The 24,248-nt window shown below is 42.2% G+C and overlaps 1 protein-coding gene across 4 annotated transcripts in view; it reads right to left on the reverse strand.

The window, feature by feature from the left end:
* Positions 1-24,248, reverse strand: part of stat3 (signal transducer and activator of transcription 3 (acute-phase response factor)) — a 28,238-nt gene that overhangs the window by 3,416 nt on the left and 574 nt on the right. The window contains exons 2-22 of one of the 4 annotated variants that reach the window (XM_030793608.1): positions 17,371-17,505; positions 11,708-11,951; positions 11,173-11,265; positions 9,989-10,070; positions 8,492-8,592; positions 7,865-8,016; positions 7,590-7,748; positions 6,835-6,927; positions 6,590-6,649; positions 6,314-6,343; positions 6,109-6,202; positions 5,373-5,420; positions 5,147-5,230; positions 4,161-4,259; positions 3,838-3,973; positions 3,119-3,171; positions 2,816-2,910; positions 2,267-2,406; positions 1,849-2,064; positions 1,251-1,293; positions 250-309 (exon numbers count right to left, since the gene is read on the reverse strand). In XM_030793608.1, coding sequence (XP_030649468.1) covers positions 250-309; positions 1,251-1,293; positions 1,849-2,064; positions 2,267-2,406; positions 2,816-2,910; positions 3,119-3,171; positions 3,838-3,973; positions 4,161-4,259; positions 5,147-5,230; positions 5,373-5,420; positions 6,109-6,202; positions 6,314-6,343; positions 6,590-6,649; positions 6,835-6,927; positions 7,590-7,748; positions 7,865-8,016; positions 8,492-8,592; positions 9,989-10,070; positions 11,173-11,265; positions 11,708-11,951; positions 17,371-17,498 — 2,210 coding nt within the window. In that variant the 5' untranslated portion in view covers positions 17,499-17,505. Of the gene's footprint in view, positions 1-249; positions 310-1,250; positions 1,294-1,845; positions 2,065-2,266; positions 2,407-2,815; positions 2,911-3,118; positions 3,172-3,837; positions 3,974-4,160; positions 4,260-5,146; positions 5,231-5,372; positions 5,421-6,108; positions 6,203-6,313; positions 6,344-6,589; positions 6,650-6,834; positions 6,928-7,589; positions 7,749-7,864; positions 8,017-8,491; positions 8,593-9,988; positions 10,071-11,172; positions 11,266-11,707; positions 11,952-17,370; positions 17,506-24,248 lie in introns of all 4 variants that reach the window. The other 3 variants (XM_030793607.1, XM_030793610.1, XM_030793609.1) reach the window with 3 other exon arrangements.

The raw sequence follows: 24,248 nt of genomic DNA on the forward strand, positions 1-24,248 counted from the left end.
TTGAATTGGTCAGCACTGATAACAGTAAACAGCTAAAGGGTTTAGGATTGGATCTGGACCGGAACCTTTGATTTGAGTCAGAAATCAAGCAGCCATGGGAGAAACGTCTCAAACAAAACTGTGACATTAAGGGTTAAAAAGATCTGGTGTTACAGGTCATCAAGAGGAACTCTCGCATGCCTCTCTCTCTCTTTCATTCTCTCTCTCTTACACACACACACACACACACAAGGGCTCCCTAGTGCCTACCCAGGGAAGCCGTTTGCCAGAAGCTCACTGTCCGGGAAGTCCATGAAGACAGAGGGAGACCTATAAAGAGAGGTGTATTTACAGCCTGCGCACACACACACCCACACCCACACACAGACAAACAGACATGCACAGACACACACACACAGACATACACTCACACGCACACACACACACAGACACACACACAAGCAAAGACACTCACACACACACACACATACAGACAGACAGACAGACATGCACAGACAGACAGACGCTCACAGACAGACGCTCACATACATACACACAGACACACGCTCACATACATACACACAGACACACTACACACACACACACACACCCCCAAAGAGTCCACGGCTACTAGCCCTTTTCTCTCGGTAATTCCGAGCCATCACCGTTTTCACCGACCCATGAAAGAAAACAAACATTTTCACCGATTGGCCTGAACATGGAACACACCCAAATGGCCCACCTCTCTGCTTTCTGATCAACAAAATCGTTAACATATATACAGGGCGGGGAGAGAAAAAAAAATAGGGAAAACACACAAAGAAATCATTTACATGTAAACTTCCTCCAAAATGTTCCCACAGCGGAGTATAAAAGGTTGACGTCCACCAATAGTCGTCCTCCCCAGCATCCCTTGTTTACTGTTGTTAGACGGAACACAGTCACACAGACAACTTTTTTTTGGACTTTTTTTTTTTTTTTTTGTCTTCTCGTAAGCAGTGAGTCATGTTTCTTTTTCTGTGTTTTTTTTTTTTTTTTTTTTTCTTTCTTTCTTTCTTTCTTTGGTGAAGCTGGACGTGGGCAAGTCCAACAACGTGGAATGTTGGTTCCGTTTTTCTCTCTAAGCGATAACCACACGTTTCCAGATCATGTTTACTTTATTCTAGAGAAAAATCAATAAAAATCAAAAACACGGGGACGCACACACACACACGCACGCACGCGCACGCACGTACACACACACAAAATGGTTGGTACAATTAGCTACTTACGGGGTGACACAGATGAACTTAGTCTTTAGATATGGCTGAATGGCTGAAAAACAAACAAACAAACAAAAAAAAGTGTTTACTTTTAGAGAGGTTAAAAATAAATAAATTAATTAATTAATAAACAAAACCAGATAAGACGCAGGATTTATAGATAAGGGCACCTACACACTGATGACACGACACTCTCTTTCTCTTTGTCTTTCCTTCCCTCTTTCACTTACACTTCCCCTCTCTGCCGCTCTCTTTTTCTTCTTGCACAGCGAAAAGGAAGTTGCAGTCATTCCGGGATCGCCGTTAAAACTTTTTTTTCTCCCTCCCCGGTGCCTCTATAACTACCGTCCGTTTTCTCAGAAAAGGACACGCTCCCTTACACATTGTCATCTTTCTTTCACACTCCCCCTTAGTCATTCTCTCTCTCTGTCTCGCTTTCATTCTTTCTCTCTCTCTCTCTCATTTTTTTTCTTTCATTCTCTCTCTCTCTCTCTCTCTCTCTCTCTCTATCCCTCCTCTCTCTCTCGGTCTCCATCTCTCTTCTCTCTCATTCTCTCTTCCCGTCCCTTTCTCTCTCTCTCTCTCTCTCTGTCTCTGGACTCACCACATCCGTGTTCAGTGATGTCAGTGTCGGGCTGGGCTTCGGGTCTGCAGTACTTTCCGAAGGCTTCCTCTTTAGGGATGTCAGGGTACAGGTAAACCAGTGGAGATACCAGGATGTTGGTGGCATCCATGATCTTATAGCCCATGATTATCTCAGCAAATGACATGCTGTTCAACTGCTGCTTAGTGTATGGCTCCACAGACTGGATCTGAGTCTTACCTACAACACACACACACACACACACACACACACACACACAGACACATAAAAGTGTTACATACAAAATACATACAGTCACAGAGTACTGTCCACAAATGTGTTACCTTCTATCCTTCCCTCTCTGTTTCACACACACACACACACGTACGCACATGTACACACACACACACACACACACACAAAAGCAGTCACCCAAACTCACCGCTGATGTCTTTCTCCACCCAGGTGAATGTAATACCTCCTTCCTTACTGCTCTCACTGAAACGCAGCAGAAATGTCCCCGGAGGCTTTGGGCTGAGGATCGCTCTCTCCCTCTCCTTACTGATGAAGCCCATAATATACCTGACAACACACACACACACACACATAAGACTACAGACGCATAACTGATAGAGCTGCACTGAAGCTTCAATGTTCAGGGACATGATGGACTGACTTAATTACTGAATAATTAATAATTCATTTCCTCCTACAGCATGGTTTGTACTAGTGTGGTCTTCCAGGGACAAGTATACGTCAGTGCGTAGCCATAGCTCTTAAAATCTCAGTCACGCACTTACAAAGTCAAGCTCTACAATGGAAACAGAGATATAAACAGTTTTATATCCAGGAGGAGTTAAGCAGCCGTTGTGTTATGTGTCTTTTGTCTCCTGTGGAGAGGTCTCCAGCGTTTTTTAACTCTATGGTCTTTTAAGTTTTTACGCTGGGGTCGTGTGGAGCTGCTGCGAGCGACACTTAAAAGAGTTCTCACCCTTCGTTCCACAGAGCGAGAATGTATTTCTTCACCAAGTCAATGATGTTATCCAGCCACACCCAGAAGGAGAAGCCTTTTCCCGCCATATTCTCCTGTGACAGAGAGAGAAAGACAGAGAGAGAAAGACAGAGAGTATAAGACAGGTGTAGTGAGAAACACAGACAGGGAGAGAGAGAGAACAGAGAGAGGCTTTGATATCATAGAACAAAAATCCAAAAGTATTGTAATAGTAAAAAATAACACACGACGGCGTAAATTTCAGTACAAAGAAATGTGGAGGACGTCGTCACGGCAACCTACTTTGCAAAACTTGGCCCAGGTGATTTGGCAGCCGGAGTAGTTAACACATGGACCTGAGAGGACAAAGAGGATTAAGACTCACAAACACAAAAAACACACACAAATACACACACAGACAGACAGACACACACACACAGACACACACACACACACAGACGTACATGCAGATACACAAACAGCAAACGCATACGGAGACTCGCGCACAGAAATCACATACCAACACACACTCAGACACACACACACACACACACACACACACGACAGATGTGTCCAAACGCAGACGCTCGCGTACAGTAAACACGTATAAACATACACGCAAACACACACTCAGCCTGTCTCTCTCTCTCTCTCTCTCAGACTCAGACACAGACACACACACACACACACACACACACACACGACAGATGTGTCCAAACGCAGACGCTCGCGTACAGTAAACACATATAAATATACACGCAAACACACACTCAGCCTGTCTCTCTCTCTCTCTCTCTCAGACTCAGACACAGACACACACACGACAGATGTGTCCAAACGCAGACACTCGCGTACAGTAAACACATATAAACATACACGCAAACACACACTCAGCCTGTCTCTCTCTCTCTCAGACACACACACACTCTCTCTCTCTCTCAGACACAGACACAGACACAGACACACACACACACACACTCTCTCTCTCTCTCTCTCTCTTTGGGAAAGACACAGTGCCATACCGAGAAGTTTCTCAGCGAGTGTGGTGAGCTGCTCAATGGTCAGTCCTCTCTTGGTGGTGGAAGAAAACTGCCAGCTGAGGACCTCCGCCACCTGGTCCCACGTCGCAACCGGGGGCTTGGTGAAGAAATTCACGTTCTACCCGACAGACGGGGAGTGATGGAGGGACGGAAAGATACAACGGAGTCAGAGACAAAAAAAACAAACAAACAACAGCCCTAGAGTATCAAGGAAAGGGGGCTTACTCAAACGGTAACTCAAAATACACAAGTGGTGACGATGAGTCCGGACCACTGACACTAGAGGGCGCTGTAGTTTGACTCACCTTGGGGTGGTTAGTTAACATGTTGTACCACAAGATGGAAGCCCATGCATTAGGCATCTGACAAATGTTGGAAATGACCACAACAGGAAGTGAGTGAGTCTGAGGGGGAAGAAAAAGAAAAACGAGAGAAAGAGAGAAAAACATGTGTGAAGTGAAATCATCTGTCAAGTCAGATTAGGTAATTTCTCACTGCGGCTTACACAACGTTTAACCGTGTGGGATTTTTCATACAGAAAAACGCCTAAAGCCAAATATAGGATATTTGTGGCGGTTTGCCAAAAGGTCACCAAAACGTTTCAACTCAAATCACAAATTTTCGTTATCGATATACTCAAATACAGAGGCTACCGTGGATTCAGGCTCGTTTTCCAAATGAACTTGATTTATCTTCTTGCCTGCTGTTTGTGCTGGTGGTTAACATTGTACCCTGCTGCTTCCAATTACACGCTACTCTCTTTCATTTCTGTAATAACCAGGTCTTATCAGCTGGGAGCTTGAACACGGGGAGACCCAAGGAGGATAGAGGTTCTGATTAAAGACGGGTTTGTTCTTTAACACGTCATTTAGCCACAGGGGTCAAATCAGCCCACCAGGAGCGCCGCGGAAACCGATTCGCGCTATGACCTCATCAGTATTCTACAGAAGTAACCAATCACTGCGAGATACGGGCTGGACTTTATCATCGGTTATGTGAATTATTATGTAAATTATTATGCAAATCTCTTACTCAAAGACCAATTTCTCTTTTTGTGCCTCATTCGCTGTAACTGTGAATTCGTGACGGGAGACGAATGTGTTCAAATGGGAAAAAAAAACTACCGGTGGGAAAATATGATTATGCTCATGAGAGAATTCATAACTGATATTGACAGTTTAGTTAACCGCTGCGTTTAGCTGACATTGTTCTGGTACATTTGTCAGTGGGGCATTGCAGTCACCTAGCCTGTGTGTGTGTGTGTGAGTGTGTGTGTGTGAGAATGGCCTACCTCAAGGTCAATCTTAAGACCCTGGTGGTACACCTCTGTTTCAAAGGTGATCAGATGCAGTTCTTCCGTCACTATCAGAGAGGCCTGTGGGTCAAAGGTCAAAAGTCAACGTCAAAGTAAAACGTTCTCACAAAAAAGAATTCCCAGTAACTACTACGCGATAATAACGGCGATGCTTTTCCTGCTACAAGCATGAATCGGTCCTTTCGGGTCGTTGAACACTTACGTCACTGTTGGTTCGTCCTCCATTACCACACCTCTGCTCCCTCAGAGTCTGAAACAGAGAGATTCCAGTAAGGACTACAGTTCCCATGGTGCACCACTATATTCATACCTAGAAACCTATACTTCGATACATTGCTTTGGCTGTGGCAGTTAAGTCTGAAGACACTGCCATTAGCGTCCTCAAAGCTAAGAGTAATGGGAGAGACACTGTCAACAAAGTTCAAGATTCGTTCATTCATTCATTTTCTAAACCGCTTATCCCAATTAGGGTCGCGGAGGGTGCTGGAGCCTATCCCAGCGTTCACTGGGCAAAAGGCGGGGAAACACCCTGGACAGGTCGCCAGTCCGTCACAGGGCAGGGTCAAGATTGGCTCGGACACTTCATTCGTCGTTCATCTATAAGAACGGTACTGACATTGGCTATAAGAACTCAGCTGGTACATCCAGTGTAAAGCATCAAATTCTCGGTGACAGTAACTCTAAGGGGACAACACAGCTGTGATGTGATGCGAACTTTGTGACCCATTCAGTAATGTCAAGGATGCCGTCTCACTTATCGCTTAAGCAAGACTGATTCAGTGGGCATGATTTAATACTATCTGAAACCATCTAGGAATAAATCAAAGGGGGAAAAAAACAAAAAACAAAAAAAAAACATTTGAAGTATGTCTCATTTGACAAAGGACTACACTTCCTACAGTCCCCTATGGACTACATTTCCCACTGGATCCACTCACCAGGTGTTTGAACTCAGCAGATAGGCTCCCATTATTGGACTCCTCCATGTTCATCACTTTGGTGTTGGTGCCAAGAATGTTAAACTTACGAGAGCTGAAAGCACAACAATAGTGAGGGACTGGAGACTAAGCTGAAAACTGAAAATACAGGAACTGAATGACTCAGCATTTGTTTCACAAGTTACAAACAGAAAAGATAACTCACCCTCGAATGGCTGCAACGTCACCTGACTCTCTGCAGTCGGGGAAGAAAGAGAGAGAGAGAGAGAGAGAGAGAGAGAAAACATGCACGGAAGAATGAAAGACTGAGTCAGTTTCGATATCGATTTACATCAACTTAACACATTTTACTTGCAAATTTACATCCACTTAACACATTTTACTTGCAAATTTACATCAACTTAACACATTTTACTTGCAAAATGTTTGTTTTTTATCATCATTTGTTTCCTCATTTTGACAGAGCGCACTCCACACTCACTTGTCAATGCAGACTTTGATTTTCAGTTGGTAGTTTAGTTCCGGAAACTTCACCAGTAACCTGAAAGAGAGAGACAGAGTGTGCATCCAGACCTATGGGTCCAACTCTTTACCAGTTACCTGTTACCAGTTACCAGTTACCTCTCTCACGACACTTGAGTGTTATCCAACAGCAAATTCATCTAAGCTCTTACTTTAAATGGTTGGGAAGGAGGGAGGGAGACAGGGAGGGAGAGAGAGACTTACCTGACTTTATTGGTGAACTGGACTCCTGTCTTGATGACCAGGGGTCGATCAGGGTGCATGGGCATACAAGGCTGTCTCTCCACCACAAATGCACTAAAAATAAGTGACATTTTATAATTACGTCAACGGTCCATGATTATACTTATGCCAATGGTCACTTTACATTTTTCCATATGTCAAGGATAATCTACAAATCTAATTCGTAGATAAGCACGCTAGCTACCTCTGTCACCTCAGGTTTTTGTTTCAAATCACCAACTAGCTAAATAACGTGTTAGCTTAGGTAGCTAGCGTGAGGTTGTTACAATCCTTTAGTCCAACATTGCTAGCGGGATTACTGTAGTTTACCTAGACATGCCAACGAAAAGGGTAAAAACAGGTTCTGTGGCTGTTCAACTTGATGAATGCTGGCAGCTGAGGTGAGTAAACACTGATCGTGTGCTGGGGGGGGGGGGGGGGGGGGGGGGTAAATTGGTAATATAATCACTGTCTGATTAGAGTGTTTCAATAAGCTGTCTAATAAGGTTTCATTTTGGTTCAAATGCTGCTTAACTAGGCAGCTACTTATTTCAAAGCAGCAGCATGGGTGACTTGACTATTGACTGCAGAATGACGGTCAATCTGAACGCAAACACATCTGGCTCTCACATTTAGCTCAACAGCCTGGAGATGATTGTTAAAGCTCTAGCTGTCATTCACCCTGTGTATGTAAGTGTGTGTGTGTATGTGTGTGTGTGTGTGTGTGTGTGTCATACCTCTTCATAAGGTTTCTAAACAGATCAACTATCTTCTCCTCCAGGACGGGTCTGTGTTGAATAATGGGATCTCCTTTATACGACACCTTCTGCTGTAGCTCCTCCAGTTTCTTAATCTGCTGCCTGATCTGCAACTGAGACTCAGCCAGGGAAGTAATCCTGAAGAAGAGAGAAATAAATACATGAATGAAATTTCATTAATACTTTTTTTTTTAAGTGTGTGTGTGTGTGTGTGTGTTCTGGCTATTTTAGACAAACGAGGACATCTGTTTTACCATGTCTCCAGACGGTCCAGGCAGATATTGGGTGGTCCTCCAATACAGGCAATCTGCTGTCTTCTCTTCCAGTCAGCTAATTCCTCGTCAGTTAGGTTCTTCTGGACAAAATCCATTGCAGACAGCAAGCCAGCCATTTCTGTCACAATTTGCTGCACCGGCAAGGAAAGTAACAACAGAGAGGTTGAACGAGGAAGACCTAAAATACAATCTTAGGAGCATGCACAGTGGCGCTGATGGAAACTAATGGTTAAACCTGAAAAGGCTGACTCTATGGCCTGGTGAATTTGGGTCAACTCTGAAAAACACCTGACCAGCGGGAAACCTGAGAAGATGTGTCGTTGCTAGCCAACGGTTCAAGACAAAAAGATTACATTCGATATTTTTGTTACAATTATACCTTAAGATGACCCCAAGTGATTACGGTTTTAATAAATGGAAAAAGCGACAGAGAACTGGTCTGGTCTGGTTCCTCTTTTTAGATTACACAGTTGAGAGAAAACGTTGTAGATTAAGATCCAGCCAAAACCATCGCATCATGGTGGTTTACAGTGATGCCATTTTTTTTTTTTTTTTAAATGGTCGCCCACGGCAAAATCCATCTCACGCTGGTCTTATCTCGCCTACCCTCCTGAGCTGGTCCAGGGCGCTAAGCATCTGTTCTAGCTGGGCCATCTTCTGCCGGGTGGCTGCGGCCTGGCTGTTCCCGTTGAGGTCTTGAGACAACTCTGGGAAACAAACAAACAAAAAAAAAACAAATCAAAACAAAACAAACAAACAAAACAAACAAGACTAAGTCAATATTAGCACGGGAGAAATCCGTTTGATCGACAAACTAGAGAACGTCAATAGTCCACTCGACCCTCCGCAGTCGCGTACGTAGCACGATGTTTGGATCCACGCGCGTGACACCTACTTCGACAACCATGACGACTAAGCTGGGTAATTCGTTGATTCATGGTCTAGGCTTAATTAGAGCCAACATGCAGTGGGACATGCAGCTCTCAGTGGAACAGAGAGACGGGCTGGATGAGCTAATTCAATGTTGTGTTTAAAGAATATGATTATCGTTAGGGTATCAAGACGTAATTCCACAAACAAACACCGATAGAAATATGAGCTGTGAAGACATTAAAAATGTTAGAAAAGATGACTGGCGTAAAGAGGTGTCCGGAAACAGTTACGATAATAGTTATGAGCAATCCTATGTGTTAGTTGGAACACGTCAAAATCATTTGCGAAATGAGTTCTGTGAGTAAGAACAGATTGTTCTGATACAGGATATAAATTAATCGAAGCGCTTGAGATATGACTGACAGGGGAAATTAGCCAGGAGTAATAACAAGACAAGCCCAAACACCCAGTGGATAACTCTCCATTTTCTGCATTAATTCTAAGAGGCTGTTTGAGGGAAATATCCAGGGACACATTTGGCACGATTTAAAGCACTGGAACAAACACGCTAAAAACGATTTCACGTCGTAGAGGTGAGTATCATAACAGACATAGCATAGTTATAACCTTTAAAAGACATATTGTATCTTAAAGAGAAAAATGTAATGGAGGACAGTGATAATGGAGAGTAAGCACTGGATCTTGGCATCGGGGACTGAAGCAGGTCGATTCCCCACTGTCGCAGAATCGCTGCATTGATGTGGGTTGACTTATAAACGTAATGGCTGGAGTGATCCCAAGAATGATCCGTCACAAAGTATTGGAACCAGACCTTTACTTAAGATCAACAGCGATCCACACTGATGAACAGTTCTCCAACAGCAGCTGGGATATGATCTGTTTATAGTAAGAGAACTGAGGATTCTACCCTATTTCCACCGAGTCTCACTGAGCACCTACTGAATAATGATAGCTCTACGGCCTAAGCGGGTCTCACGAAAAAGGATTTCAAAATGTTCCAGAAAAGACTGACCCTTTTCGTTTTATAGGATTCTGGGAATTTTTTTTTTTTTTTTTTAAACTCTTCTTAAATCAAATCCATACAACTGACATTGTAATAAACCTCTGGAAGATCCTTTACTTTGAGCTCTCTGTACAAAAGGCTGCTTCCTTAAGACTCTTAAAATTTTCCTTCCTTCAGATGTTCTCGGTTCTGTGGTGTATCCTTACCTCCAGCACTCTTCAGAGTTTTATAATTGAAGTCAAAGTCATCTTGAAGGTTCTCCAACATCTTCATCTTCTGTTCCATATCCTGCCGAGAGAGAGAGAGAGAGTCACAGTCACTCTGACGCAGTGTGAAAAAAACAGAGACAGCGACAGATGTCAGGGTTGCACGATAAGGCGATATTATCATGCTCGTGTAATACTGTTTAGTCGTGATAATTGTTTTCACAGCTCCTGGCAAACGGCCAACAGTCACAGACAAAAATATGGCCATTTTGGCGCTTGATATCTTTCACTCTCTCTACCGCACTCGCGCTCTCTCTCTCTCTCTCTCTCTCCTATTAAAAGAAACTTGAAACAACATGTACATTGATTTAGCGTGCAAGTTCTGTGAAAAAAGATGTCAGCTCCCGTCGAGAAGAGGAATGCAAACATGCCTCACTCGGTTTACGAGCTAAGTACATGAAGCTTACAATTATGCTTAAAATTATGCTACAATTATACTTTTTCTGACATTTCAGCTTCTTGAACAACAATAATATCATTTATCGTACAAGAGTATCAACACCTCCCAAGCCTAACAAATGTATTAGGAGTTTATAATAACGTGAACCTACACCATGCTAGTCACAAACCCAAAGAAATTAGTATGATAAAAAGGGCCTTCACTGTTAGGCTCACTCTGACTTCAACTTTATTTCATGATGGTTAATGATACTTACGCGGTCTTTGCATTTGTCAACACCAACAAGGAAGGCAAATGGAGTCTCATGAGAGACTAATCGTAATAGAAACTTATAAGCACCCTTATTGTGTGTGTCAAAGCCTGCCCCCCCCCCCCCCCCCCCCCAAAACATTACTTAATAATGTACTTGAAAACACAAAATATAGCATTGATGTATATAACTTTAAGAGAAAAAAAACGTTGGTGTTTAAAGTGACTTATTCCAAACCCAGCAGCATTCCTTGACTAAGACGTAATCTGTGAGGCAACACCACCTATGTCAGGAAATGACTACACATAATTTCCTTGTATCTCATGACACAAAAAAAAAAACAACAAAAAAAACAGACCATTGTTCTTGTCCCCAGGCAAACCAGCTTCCCGTAATCTCTCAGCTGTAAGCGTAGAGAGCTTGCTAAGCTATTTATTGAGAGCTTGGCGTGTCTTTGTGATGACGGCAACTCACCTGCACCCTCTTCCTGATATCCTGTAGATTGTGCTCCAGAATCTGTTGCTTCTCTGTTACTACGGTACCAGTGGGATGAGCCGCCTGTCCGTCCTTCAATAAAAGAATAAAACGTTTACTTAGCTAACACAGGGCTGTGCGCTTAACAGGAATGAGAGACGATGTTACAATTTGTAAATGACGCTTTTATGGGAAATAGATCAGAGCAAGAGCAATTTCCAGAAAAAAACCTCTGTGGCTCATCGCCCACAAAGTAAGGTCCGGACATTCTGGCTACATTTTGAACACACTTACCCATGTAACTCTCTCACTAATAAATGGCAAAGTGCGTGTTAGAAGTGGCCCTAACGCGGGACACAGCACCTTAACGGCTACACACTTGGTTCGTATTTTGCCTGTCTGGGATGTCGCCTTGAACGAAAGCGTCCGCTAAATGCATGAATGTAATGTAATGTAATGTAAAAGTCCGTGTGTTCCTTGCGGTCTGTGTACGTGTGCATGTTGTATGTATGTATGTATGTATGTATGTATGTACCTGTTGGGCAGAGGTGGCGGTCTGAAGCAGACGCTGTTCCTCCCATAGGCAGCGAGCCACAATGCGAGCGATCTCCATGGGCTTCTCCAGGTACTTGCTCTGTAAGTGTTGCTTGATACGCCTCAGGTTGTGTTGGTAGAGCACGTTGTTTTCCTGCAGAAAGCGGCTGTACTGCTGGTCGATCTCTCCCAGGAGGTTGTGGAACACGAGCGTGGCGTGGGACTCTTTATTGGCGGCGTACGCCCTGCGAGGGGGGGGGGGGGAAGGAAGATTCGGTTGAGTTGAGCCGGTCCCTGGATCCCAGGTCAAAAAAAAAAAAAACCCCGAGACTCGACCGATTCCAACCTGGCCTGAGACTGAAAGTCACTGAGTCTCGTACAAACCGGACCAAGACTGTGCCGGTCTCGCAGAGCGTCTCCGGACATTTGTAAAAAAGGTAGATAAACCGGTAAATGTTAAAATCTTGTTTTAAGAATGTATTGTGAATGATAATTCATGAATGGAGTGTGGTCATACTGGAAACTACATTCAAATTGTGGTCAGATTTACACTTGACACCCATACCCAGACTGTCGCCACCCACACGTCCAACCAACCAACCAGAAACAAGGCAAAGATCAAGAACTTTGCGCCACTTTACAAAACCACCTTAAGATGAAGACTTTGTCTTTAGCAGAGAGAGGAAGGCGACGTGAGAACTTAGGATTGGAGCCAACGATGGTCGGGGACACACAGAGATTTATCAAAGTTGACTGAAGTAGTTGCGCAAATGTCATTCAATCTTTTTTTCAATCTCTGAGAGTTATCACAGAGCAGGTCGTCAAATCACCTAAGAATGGGTTAAATAATTGTCAGTGGTTAAACTGAAAATTCCAGACCGATTCACTGGCAGTTTCCCAAGTGGGAACAAAGAAAACAGCTCCTGCGTGCGCTGGCATCAAAACTGCCTCAGCTTTGTTGGATTTCCAAGACAGGTTCAGTTAGAGAGAAAAAAAACCCCCCAAAAAACCATATACTGCCTTTCCACGAGGCAAAACAAAACTGCTTTGCCTCTCAATTTACTAACTATCGCGACTTATGTTTCAGTTAGGAAAACCAAAGGCTCTTTATGACTCCCTATGCACTGTGAAAGTTATCTGTGCTCGTGTATGTGTGTGTGTGTGTGTGTGTGTGTGTGTGCGTGTGTGTGTTTGGGGGGGGGGCTAGGGTGTTTTATGCTCACATTTCGAATATGTGGTCAGTCTAATAGCCCCTCTGTGCTAAGGCTGCCCATCCATGGTTCATCCATAAAACAATACAGAGGCAACAGGGTTATGAGGTCTTAAGATCATTCGGTGGAGTTATTCTGATTGGCCAAGCAGCAAGACACTGAAATGCATTGCGAGGGCTCCTAAGAGCAATGCATATTACTGTCAAATGGATCCAGGTAAAAAACAAACAAACAAACAGAAAAGGCCCTTCATGTGAATGTTTGTAAATGCATGTTGTCATTTCTAAATGTCTTCCTTCCAAAACTGCTGACATCACAATATCTTTCACCTCCCCCACTAAATTCACAAAGGTTGTGAGAAACTAAAACACACACACGACCCAAAAAAAAATACAACAGATAGCACAAAGAAAACCACAGTACACTGTATCACATAGCCACTGGTGCTGTAAGCATGATCTGCAAAACTTTGCAGAACATTCCTGGGTGAATTTTACAGTCTTTGATAAAATATGAGGAATAAAGGCTTAATACCTTTTTTCCTGGAAATTATTCATGCGCTGTGGTTGTCAGGAGAACAAAGCATTTCTAACAGAGAATTAATGTTGTTAAATGCATTCAGTCATGTGAAGTTTGGAATGAGGATGGCTTGCAAGAAAGGTGCTGAACAACTCTTGCTTGTTTGTTTCTAAAGATAACCTTCCATGTACACACACACACACATAGAAACCACACTGCTTCCTCAACCTCTCAACACAAAACGGGTGAGTGATGCTACCTTCCGTTACTTAATAGACACTGAAAGTATTTTTGCGACATTCTTCAAGTGTTCAGCAGAACTTGGACAGTTCTTAGGAGGCCGTACCCCGCCCGGGACACCAAATGACAAATCGCGCATTCCATTCTAACTTTTTGAGGACCACTGTTCGCCATTGCACCACTCGGCTTTTCAGTTGACTAACCTCTGACCGCGCCGCAACTCCTGCCATGTCATGTCAACTTTCAGAATGCCTCTTTCATCAATGAACCATTTCCATCATGTGAAATTTGATTGGTTGACCATTCCTGATGCAACTGTTACGCTGTAGCATCTGAAAAACCCCACCTTATCTGTTTGGTACTGAATGCTTACACAAAGTATCAATAAACCTTTAGCGAAAACGTCCACCAGAGTGATAACAGATGGTCCAGACTGTCATGACGTGGCATGTATGTTAACCCGGTTATGACATTATCTTTCTGATATCTGTTGTAACACATTTTATGATATACATAGATATGCCAGCTTACATGAGTCAGAGCAATTTGCTAGCTGGCTAGCCTGAGGTGGGGATTTATGCTAAGTGCCGCAACAGTGATTAGCGGATGTTGTTGGACAAAACATCTTCAAATAGTTTTTTTTTTTTTTTTTTAAAACGTCAACCCCATCCAACAGGAGTTAAGATTACACAAGATGACAAACCCTTTGGCTTGTATCATGATTTACGTTTACATCATTTTTGAATCAGTAAGACCACATTAATTACATTAAAAAAAAAGTCATAAAGGTATTGTGTTTCTGTCATGACCACTAAGTTATGTTTGTGGCTAATGCAAACTGCTGAACCACTACAACTCTGTCATTCTTCTTTAATAACAGTAAGCCATGGAGTCTCCTATGGGTAAAACAGCCTCTTATCTTTATGAGTATTTCACAAACAATACAGGGAAACAAAGCTGCAGTTATGAATATACACCTCCGCACCATGGGAAGACAGCACTCATTTTATTGGAACATTGTTGACTATGAATGTAAAAAAAAAAAAAAAAAAAAAAAAAAAATACAAGCAACAAGTACAACAGCAAACAAAATACAAACAACTGCGCATCAAGCAAAATGAACAGCATAGGGCTGGGCGGTACGGCATAAGATTTATATCACGGTATAATTTGAAGCACGGACGGTAACGGTATATATCACGGTATATTCGTTTTTCTTAAAGTTTCAATATAAATGCTTCTGAAGGGGTAAAGCACTGGTATGGCATCTGTGTGGCACCTGTTACTATACTCTTAATGGTATTCTTTTTTTTCCCCTCAAGTAAGGTTTCAGCTACTCATGCACTCCTTGACAACCCCTCCGTCACTAAATGGTTTTCTACGTTGACCCAAAATCCAAGAGACTTTAATGGAACATTCGTTAGCACGTTGTTGGGTGGTGAATGAATGTGTTAGGATTCTGGTGGATCAATCATATTGGGCTCTCAGATCACTTATTTTCTGTGCCCTCAGTTTGAACTTGAGTGGGTATGTTTCCTCAGAAGACTTGTGCGTTGTCTCATAGGGGACACTTCACATTGCCACTTTTAATAATCGCCACGGTCTCGGAATATATGAGACATACTGGTTTTGAACTGCCCGTGGGAAGAATGAACATGTATGAGTCTGTCCATTCTTGATTCAAAGCTCTGTTTTTTCTGTCTACTTTTCTCTTTTTAGAACACGCCATGTGAAATTACTTTTCTGACTCACTTATTTCTCTGACTACTGTCTCTCCTCTCGTCTCTCTCCCCTGTGTGTGTGTGTGTGTGTGTCTCTCACTTACTGACTGACTCGAGTCACAATGGTTGTCAGAATGCATAGATTTGACTGGCTGAGTAGCATCACGTGAGATGATTTACAACGCATGCAACTGGACTACGAGTTTCCCGAGCCACTAAACCAGTGGCATGAAGGCTGGAAAAGCAGCGCCGGTTAAAATAGAAACGCTCTGTCAAAATTTAATAACTCTCAATAACTGAACAGCTTTAGGTCCGGTGTGGTGGCCTACCAAAAATTCACACCATACGGGAAATTAAAACCGGTATACCAGATGAGCCGGTATACCGCTCAGCACTAGAACGACATAAAACCTTGTAGAATTCCAGGAATTCGCAAGCAAAGAGAAGTCTACAGTCATCCTTGCCACATCGGAATAACAGGTGTTCATACAAGGTAGTGCCAAGTTATCACATCTAACATAACATAACGCTTTAGACGACCGACTACCAAAGTCTTGTGACAAAGATCTGGTATGAAAACCTCTGGCGTCAGGACTAGCTGTGGGAAGAAATCTAATCGTGACGTGAGGGTGATAAGGCAGATGCCATGGACATTTATGAACTGCAGTCGCTGTTTATAACATCTGTTATGACAAGCATGAGACGGTGCACTGTCATCCTTCTGATGGAGTGTTATGGTGTTAACACAGCACCAGTTACAGTGGGTATTTGTGCGATACCACCTATAAGTCAAATTGTGTATCCTTACTGCAATGCACAGAGAGGGCTAAACATGGCGAAATGGACAACTGAATAAGGAATAAATCAACTGAAATTAAGAATGAAAAAATAAATCAAAATGAACAAATTGAAAATTGCATCAATATTTTAGACATTAAGTCAGAAGTTACTTATATAGTGTATATAACTGCACGTATCTCTGTGGAAGTGAAGCAGGAAACCTGCCAGTCAAACGTCACCTGTCACCAGTCAGTATCAGTACTACAAACATTAGGGTAAACCAGATTCACCTCAGACACACAGATCACTAAATAACAAACCAACAAATAAACATACATTTTGTCCACCGTTAAAGAAGTTCTACTCACATACACAATTTTTTTTTCTTTCTTTTTTCTGTTTTGTTATCCTCGGCATATGTAAAAAAAAAAAATACGAACTAAAAAATACGAAGTATACAAACTAAAACATGCAGCTTTTTTTTGGGTGAGATTTTATGCGTGAAAGTGAACGCCGTTATTTTCACGACAGTTTAAATTACCAGGGAAGCGCGACGGGGTTTCTCTAATGAGGTCTATATGCTAATAAAGTGCAGTTTCAAAGAATAAGACTGCACGAGAACAGCAAGTGTCGTGTGAAGAAGCAGTAAGGACCCAGTCATTTTTCCGGGGATTGTGGTCAGTGCTCTGCTTTGAGGGTGTGTATTATAAAAATCATCTACGCATCATCTTTTGCCAGCTCGTCTTCCGGTTTTAACACGCTCAGTGTCCCACTACGAGAGCCGAATATACTAAGAAAACAAAGCCGCAGCAATACGCAATATTAGTCATCCAACCACCACTTGGCTTCTTCTGAAACGCACACTGTTTACTGTGTACTGACTCATTCTGACAATGCCTTTGTTTGCATTATAACAAAAAGAATGTAAAGAAGTATCCCCCCCCCCCCCCTCACCCACCCCCTGCCTTGTACGCATCCTTTCCTCTTTTCCTCTTTATATAAGCCTACCTTGGTTTTTTTTTTTTCTGCTTTGCATAAACTGCTTGATTGAGGCAGTTCTGATAGGGTTATTCTCAGCTACTTAACTCACACACATTAGCCTCCCACCTAACACGCCAAAACGCGAAACGCTGACATCAGTAAACTCCTCCGCCCTTCACTTTTACTCGATGCGCCTGTTTGTGTGAACTCACCAATCCTGACTTTCAATCCAAGGGGCGAGGAACTGGCGAAGCTCCATGGGAAAACTGTCGCTGTACAGGTGATACAGCTGCTCCAGGTAACGCGTCTCCAGCTGCTGCAATTGGTTCCACTGGGCCATGGTGACCCTACACACACACACACACACACACACACAAAAAAAAAGGGGCAACAAATGGAGACCCCCCCCCCCGCCCCCCCCAAAAAAAAAAAAAATGAGAGAAAGAGAAAGCAAGAAAAAGAAGTCACTGAAGGTGCATGAATTATCAAACTACAAAGATTTCAAATTTAGAATAAAAACCCTGGTGCATTCTTCGGGAATAAAGAGGAAGTTTGTTACTTTCTGTGTCAGTTTGTTGTACAGAGTCGACGAAGGCAAAAAACAGAGGACACCCCCCCCCCCCCTCGTGGAAACGGGAGATTTGTTTTGTTTGGAGACGCTGCCATAAGAACTACATACAAAATCAGTGGCGAGAGTGACAGCAGAAGCCTTGACATCCGCTAACTGAGGAAACCTCGGAAGCCACGACGAGAGTGTCGACTTCCATTTCTGCCAACGACTTAACTGCATGCGCACACAACATCCTGTTCGAGACAGCGCTTCAACAAGTTCAACAAGTTCAATTTTTTTCATATTAAAATGTAATTGTAGTAGATTTTCAAAGACAGAAAAGAAAAAAAAAAACCTGACACGTATACCTGGATCTACAGACGCAAACCGAGAGAAAGGGACGCAACAAAAATGTGCATGCACGTCCCTGTGTGCGTACACACACACACACACACACACACACAAACGTGCTTTATACCAGTGCATGCATGCATATGCGTGCGCATACCCTCCCACCCACGCATGCACACACACACACACACACACACACACACACACACACACAGGTGAGAGGATTTGGAGGTTAAATGTGATGAGAATTAAGTAAATGATGAAAGGAAAGCAGACCGCGAGAGTGGCCACACAAGTGAAACCAGCTGTGACATTTTTACAGGCTGCACTTCTCCTTTCTCTAAAAACCCATGCACCAGGCTCTGCTCTCATTCCATAAGGCAGCGAAGGGGAAAACAAGAGAGTGTGTTCACAGCTAACCAGGGAGCGGTTTTAACATGCAAATGGTTAAATATCCGCAGAGCTTAGTCTTTACACCACTACTTCTTCATATACCAACAAATAACTAACTAACTAACTAACTAACTAAAACCTCAAATGTGCTATATGAAACATTTGCAACACATTCAACTTTTAAGTTTAAGGGTTGCCAGATTGTGTTTAAGACTTGTCAGTGGGGCTTCAATATTCGTTTCCCTAAGTTTTTCTTAACTTTCTGTCATTAAAGTAGTTGAAAGGGAAAGACTGTTCTGCTGAACAATAAATTGGCAACAGTGAAGAGCTATTTTTACTTCCCTCCAGATCAACGCCTTCCCATTATGTCACAGCCGTAACGTAAGACTGACTGATCTTCAGATGAGTAATACCCTCAAATGGACTTATTGATTTTTTTTTTTTTATCCTTTCTCTGATGTCTGTTGAGATCAATATCGGCTGTTTCAAGATGAGAGAAATAATTAAACTTCTCCTCACGGGGCAGATTCTGACAACTGCGGGCATCCATCTATCATTATCAGGATGCAGCTGGACACTGAAGTGCTACAATAGGAGCCAGACCTTGAAGAAAATAATCGGTGTCAAGTTTTCGAGAATGGAGTAAAACATACAGCACACACACGGAACTAGAGTCAAGTAACCAGAGTCGTGGAGGCTAACATCAATAAGCTAACCATGTAGTATTAGCTACGCAAGAGGGAATAAAATACACATGCATACACACGCACACATACACACTCAGACACACACTTCCTTTGTAACAGATATGTTTTGTGGTAGAACTTCAACGGTCTTGATTTAGTTAACTCAGTGTTATTTCAAAATGTCATCAAGAATGAGTCACCGCACTTGAGGGGGGGAGACAAAAGCGGGTCCAGACTCTTGTTAGCAAAAAAACTCAAGAGTGGAACAGATGTGTAAGCGATCGTTATCTCAAGATGGCATATAATTTTAGAGGGGTGTTACAGGGATAAATAATTTCATCAACATTTGATTTTTTTTCTTTCTGTCACATTTGTTTTGTAGAAACAATCTGCAAAACAAAAGCCAGATTCTTCTTTACTGGGCTTCCAGTTGAGAAAAAATCAAGATTTCCTACTTTCGTCTAAAACAAAGAAACATACGATAAAAAGTAAACAGTCCAGGAGCCTAATTTCCAGTTTAAGGAATCGCAGCTATCATTACACTTTACTTTCACCTCAACAGTCCACATTACTGGAAAAAAAACCAAGTCCTGTCTCTCAAGCAAGAGCCAAAACTGAACAGCTGAGAAAACATTTTTGAAAAAAGAAACTCTCCTTGTTGAGCAATATTTCTGGAGACTGTGCTGTAATACACTTTATTCATTGTTGTTTGTTTGTTTGTTTGTTTCACATTTCTCAAAGCTTTCGTCTGAAATTGTCACAACCACAAATTATGTGAATTGCTAATAAAGCAAACGGAGACTCATCGCTATTCACCTCTCTATGACCTCAACATCATTCTCTGTGGTGAGCTTAAAAAAAAAAAAAAAAGAAAAATTAACCTAGTCACCATGACAGATTTCCAGCAGCAACTCTCTTTTTCTTTCCTTTCTGCTCTCACCCCTCTTTGTCCTCTTCTCTGTCACCTGTGACTATCTCCCTCAACTCTCATAACTTAACGGTGGTGAAGCCCCTTGCTAGCATTCAAACAAGCCCCAATGATATTACGATTAACGTTAATGAATATTAATATTGATGGACACGCAAAAGAATGGCGCAAAAACGAATGTTTCCCCCCCAGCTGTTTTTCAAGTTAAGTGCTGTAGCTAACATGTTTATCAGAAAGATAACTGTCACAGTTGTGTGGTTGCAGGCTACACGAGTACTAACTGAAGGCTAGATAGTGCTGTAGCTTGATGCTAACTGAGAGGCACTTGCGGCTGGTAAGCAAAATAAATTCAGTAGCCGCTAGCCAACTAGTTTAGCTATGCATACACGGCAGACAAAGACAGCATTGTGCATCTCACGTGCAGTAAAATGAACGAGAAAAGGGAAATCTGGACATTTGCCATTTCTGCGTGAAAAGAAATGTTGTTTTGTTTGTTCTATTTGCCATAAACTGGCCACTTCAGAAATAGTGTACAATGAGTAAATTGGGGCTAATGGCTTCACGACTATGGATTAATGCACTGAAGACCATTTCATGGGTTGTTTTGGGTCGAATTTCCTCTTGATGCAGGTCAATATTTGCTCTATTTTACAATTTAAAATAAAATCAAACCGACTATCATTCTGGCCCGTCCACAGTGACTTTTTTAGCAGTCAAACCCTCCAGCCCTTCCGTCGCAAAACTTTCGAATGTTCTCCACAGTGTCACTTATACAGTTAGATCCAGTGTTTTTATTAACCCATTATGGTGTTGATAGTTTGAAAGTTCAACTCCAATATGTGTGAATGGACTGTCTGCAGATGAGCACCAGACCACATTCTACAGATATATGAATACCTAATTTTATGTACACCCATTAAAGGGAGTACCACTGCAGGGGACAATTTGTACTAGTCTAGGTACGTGACGTCACGCAATAGAGACAGCCCACCAAAACACGATGTGTTTCATATCTATTTACTTACATACTTAAGATGGCCAAAAAAACAAAAAAAAAACAACAACCAAAAAAGAAATTCAGGTCAAACCACCGCGCTCACAGTCAGGTAGCAAATTTTTTGCCGAATCATCAGAACAAGCTCAGTTGCTTTCGGAAGACTAACATGCAATGTTTCTTTTTCACACCATCCTCAGAAAGGTCACATTAACCAAAATGGGAAACTGAAATAAGGGCCACAGTGTGACAAAAAAAAAAAAAAAAAGGTGTGTTAATGGGGGGGGGGGGGGGGGGGGGGGGGGGGGGGAGGATCAGACTTACAGACAGACCAGCAATGAAGAATAAGCCGGTTCTGTAACAGTAACTGGCATCAAAGAGATTCAAAAGAATCTGGCTGACAACAACTGATTTCATAATTACTTTATCCTGTTGCATACCTGTGGCACAACTGATCACAAGTTACAAGGAAGTTCAGAAGGTGAGTTCAAGTGGGAAAACAGATAGGATCTTTTTTACTGTAAACTGGCACAAACTTCCTTGTTGTTTTGGCTTGGGTGACAAAACATGCAGTCACGATGTTTTATAGGCATTGGGTTAGGAAATAGCTGAATAGAACGCAGATGAGGTGCAGTTAACAATAATGTGGAACAGTTCTCAGTTCAACATTCTAAAAATAACAGGCACTGTATTCTCATTTTCATCCAGGAATGGAATTTTTAATTCAGTTTCTCATCCGCCTGCGATAAAACATCTTTGTTTAAGCTAACTCGTTAATTCATTGAACTTGTTTGACGTTATATAAGAGTGACACAGCTCTGTTTTCTCTGGCGGCCACTCACATTGCTGGCTTTTTCCCCAATGCCGGCAGGAATGTCAAACGAGTGGGACAAACTTAGCGGACTGATACTTAGCACGACTGTGGCAATGGGCATTGCTACGAATACGGGGATATCAAAAGAGCTGGGTTAGCATTTTAGCACTGAAGCTCAAACTGTTATTGTTCAACTCTGTCTGAATAATAGGATTGACGCAAACCATTACTTTGGGTAACCTCTATCAATCTTACTACTTTTTCATGAAACGGTCACAAAAACATGAACTGGCATCGTACTTTTGAGAACTGAGAGTTAGCCCTTTGAATTTTCCTTTCTCTGCACATGTATGTATTCATGCTTAAAGATGGACAGACATACAAATGTCTCTCAGTTGGTCTCAGATCTGACCGTCACCAAATGAGAGGACAAGAATGTTCCGGAATAATCCAGTTAATCTTTTATTGTCTAATACTGAACTTTAAACTTTGGACTTGAAAGGCTAAGCACTAAAACTTGCTACTCATAAACTTTTTTGATCCATCGATTCCAAACAACTACTGATCTCTCACCTATCAAAAGTAGGCTAAAATGTTTGTATTAAAATCTTATCTGTTCCTTCGTAAGACAATTATTTCAAGCGAAGACTGCTACAAAGAGAAAATAAGACAATGGCAAGGTACTATGCCTTCATGTCACAAATGCCTAACAAAGTATAGCCTACACACACACAAACACACACACACACACACACACACACAGAGCGAGAGAGAGAGAGACTCTAGACTCCTGCCCTACAAATCTATCTGTGGATGGTGACCAAATGTTTCCCTGCTTCGCTAATTTACATAGGTAAAAGACTGATCAATAAACTGTGACTCTAAATGGTGTTCAATCACTCAATACAAAATCACTGTCTCCTATGAAAAAACAAAAACAAACAAATAAAAACTTGTTTATTAAGCCCAACCACTAAACAGCATGCTCTGAGCTGCGGACTCTTAATCGAATCACATGGAATGTAAGTTATAAATCTTTGTTTCATCAGATCTGTATCTGAGATTGCTGGATGTTTCTTTCATACTGTGACGTGGACTGTGTTCAGTACCTGGAAAAGGGAGTACAGTATCTTTCCCTGTAGCAGAAACCGTGATTGATACAACCTTGCCTAGGCCTTCTGTCCCTGTGGAAGGCCTAGACCAGAGACCAGAAGAATGAATCCTTTATTCTAGTAGAACAGATCATTTTAATTCTGAAACTTTGTGGTAGAGTGACTCAGAAGCGCAATAAAAACCTAGTGACCAATTTACGTTCACCGCATTCTGAAATGCATGACAGCATTCCCGTAAACATTTCTTGAAGATATCTTCCGCAGAGTAACTGCGATAAGCAAATGGATTGGTCTTTTTATTGCTCTGGTATTAATTCTGGACAGTTCTGTAAACGACGTACAAGTACCTACTGTGATTAAACGCGGGGTGATTTAGGTGCTGCGAGAGATGGCAAAGAATTGACCGTAGCAAATAACTTTTCTCTCAAGTGAGTGTTTTCCGGTTAAAACGTTTAGGAGGGGCAGAATCTTGCGCAAAAATAATAACCTGTACAGCCCTGACGGACCATGTGTGTCCTTCTGAAAAGACAGGTGAAATTTTAACCATTACGAGTTTGACTCGCTTTGCGTGGAAAATAAAACTCCCTGCAAAAATCTGAAACGACGGAACCGAAAATGTCGACGTTACCACCGAGAGGGACCCAATCTGAAGCCATCTACAGATTGACACTAGAGGATTCCCTCGACCAGTATACTGGAAGCCATTACGTCATGGTAGGATCTGAAGCGGGACTACCCCAACGAGAGAAGGGGAGAGCGAGTGAGAAAGAAGAGAGTACACGCCTTCTGTTTTAAATGTGAGAATACATACATTACAGAAGCAAAACCGCCGAAAAGGGGACGAAAGGCCTACCTGCCAAAATGAGAACTTTGTTTGAAGTGGGCGTGTTCCCACAGACGAAGAAATGGTTAACACCATCAACTGTGTGTGTGTGCTTGTCTGCGTCTACCAGATGCACAGGGGAGTACATCACTGGACTCATAAATTGGTAAACATGCATGATGACATCGCCGGGAGATATAAAAATGTTGTTCATCAATCAGTTCGTGTTCTAGTTTCCTTACTGTATACATTTATCTCCACATCTAAAGCTTGATGTAGTCTATGTTTCAGCCTTATTTCACTTCGAATAACCGAAAAAGAACACCAACGGGCTATTACAGTACATACGGCATGAGAACGATAATACAGCATTTTCAATCTAATATAGCCTGTATTTACTCATATAAAACATTACACTGCACTTATTTAACTGAAGCAG

The sequence above is a fragment of the Chanos chanos genome, chromosome 16 (assembly GCF_902362185.1).
Source record: "Chanos chanos chromosome 16, fChaCha1.1, whole genome shotgun sequence".
In the NCBI taxonomy this organism is placed as follows: Eukaryota; Metazoa; Chordata; class Actinopteri; order Gonorynchiformes; family Chanidae; genus Chanos; species Chanos chanos.